Genomic DNA, 2288 nt, shown 5'->3' on the forward strand with positions numbered 1-2288 from the left:
AGGGTTTAGCCCTGGTTAGGCCCGTTTAGCCCTGGTTAGGCCCATGTTGACAGGGTTTAGCCCTGGTTAGGCCCGTTTAGCCCTGGTTAGGCCCATGTTGACAGGGTTTAGCCCTGGTTAGGCCCATGTTGACAGGGTTTAGCCCTGGTTAGGCCCGTTTAGCCCTGGTTAGGCCCATGTTGACAGGGTTTAGCCCTGGTTAGGCCCATGTTGACAGGGTTTAGCCCTGGTTAGGCCCATGTTGACAGGGTTTAGCCCTGGTTAGGCCCATGTTGACAGGGTTTAGCCCTGGTTAGGCCCGTTTAGCCCTGGTTAGGCCCATGTTTACAGGGTTTAGCCCTGGTTAGGCCCATGTTGACAGGGTTCAGCCCTGGTTAGGCCCATGTTGACAGGGTTCAGCCCTGGTTAGCCCCGTTTAGCCCTGGTTAGGCCCATGTTGACAGGGTTTAGCCCTGGTTAGGCCCATGTTGACAGGGTTTAGCCCTGGTTAGGCCCATTTAGCCCTGGTTAGGCCCATGTTTACAGGGTTTAGCCCTGGTTAGGCCCATGTTGACAGGGTTCAGCCCTGGTTAGCCCCGTTTAGCCCTGGTTAGGCCCATGTTGACAGGGTTTAGCCCTGGTTAGCCCCGTTTAGCCCTGGTTAGGCCCATGTTGACAGGGTTTAGCCCTGGTTAGGCCCATGTTTACAGGGTTTAGCCCTGGTTAGCCCCGTTTAGCCCTGGTTAGGCCCATGTTGACAGGGTTTAGCCCTGGTTAGGCCCGTTTAGCCCTGGTTAGGCCCATGTTGACAGGGTTTAGACCTGGTTAGGCCCATGTTTACAGGGTTTAGCCCTGGTTAGCCCCATTTAGCCCTGGTTAGGCCCATGTTGACAGGGTTTAGCCCTGGTTAGGCCCATGTTGACAGGGTTTAGCCCTGGTTAGGCCCGTTTAGTCCTGGTTAGGCCCATGTTGACAGGGTTTAGCCCTGGTTAGCCCCATTTAGCCCTGGTTAGGCCCATGTTGACAGGGTTTAGCCCTGGTTAGGCCCATGTTGACAGGGTTTAGCCCTGGTTAGGCCCATGTTTACAGGGTTTAGCCCTGGTTAGCCCCATGTTTACAGGGTTTAGCCCTGGTTAGCCCCGTTTAGCCCTGGTTAGGCCTGGTATCTCGGGGTTGCATTAGTATTAACAGCCATCATTTGACTTTTCTCTTCATTCATAACTTCCATGACAACAAGTTGTTGTGTTTCTTGCTTTTGTTTCTGTGAACATTTATTCAAGGATTTAAAGAATGTTCAGATTATTTTTGATTGTTGATTCTTTTTTTTAAATAAATAGAAATTACTGTTCAGTCTTCATAGATTACATATATCTATTAATAATTATATGTGTGTGTATATTTATATATATGTATATATATTTATATATTCATATATATGTATATATATTTATATATGGATACATATTTATATATATGTATGTATATTTATCTATGTAAATATATGTATATATATTTATATATGGATACATATTTCTATACATGTATGTATATATTTATGTATGTATATATTTATATATGTATATATATTTATATATATGTATATATATGTCTATATATATCTGTATATACATATATGTATATATATATATTTGCATATGTATATATATTTATAAATGGATACTTATTTCTATATCGATGTTTTTCCTGCACATTCATCTTTGACATGATTCTCTCCATTCTAAGACATCAAGGTGTCTCTTGATCTCACCTGCGCATGCAAGAGAAACATGAACATAATAATAATATCAATAATACCCCCCCCCCCCTTACCGGGCCCGGGCTCGGGCGGCGTCGCGCCCGCGTCCCTGCAGCGCAGCACCAGGAGGAAGCGGACCGTCTCGCCCAGGTACAGGTGGCTCCGGCGGGGCAGCGTGCGGTAGCGCGCCGGGTCCGACAGGTCGGTGATGGGCACCGCCGGGAAGTACATGAAGTACTCGCACTGCGACTCCATCATCTGCACCATGGCGACGAGCGTGCACGAGCCCGGACAATGAAACGCACACGGTTCCGGTTTGCCTTTTCAAAGTAAAAGCACCGATATTGTCTGGGTCGAACTGGGGGTGGAATGAGAGAGCATGGCGCCCCCTAGCGGTCGTGTTGTGGTAGTGGCGCCTCGTGTTTACTTCCTCTTCTTTATGAACAAAACAATCACAGACAGCAGATAAGAATGAGTAAAACCTAATAAATACATATACACATGTTTTAAAAATATTTATATTGATATATTCTCCATCTAAATCTCAGCAAAG

At 45.9% G+C, this 2288-nt stretch overlaps 1 protein-coding gene across 3 annotated transcripts in view; it reads right to left on the minus strand.

Moving 5' to 3' along the window:
- Positions 1–2002, minus strand: part of LOC130191053 (trafficking protein particle complex subunit 14-like) — a 14435-nt gene extending 12433 nt beyond the window's left edge. For all 3 annotated transcript variants that reach the window (XM_056410724.1, XM_056410731.1, XM_056410717.1), the window contains exon 1: positions 1810–2002. In XM_056410724.1, coding sequence (XP_056266699.1) covers positions 1810–2002 — 193 coding nt within the window. The remainder of the gene's footprint in view (positions 1–1809) is intronic.
- Positions 2003–2288: the final 286 nt, after the last annotated feature.

Source organism: Pseudoliparis swirei, chromosome 3 (genome assembly GCF_029220125.1).
Source record: "Pseudoliparis swirei isolate HS2019 ecotype Mariana Trench chromosome 3, NWPU_hadal_v1, whole genome shotgun sequence".
Lineage (NCBI taxonomy): Eukaryota > Metazoa > Chordata > Actinopteri > Perciformes > Liparidae > Pseudoliparis > Pseudoliparis swirei.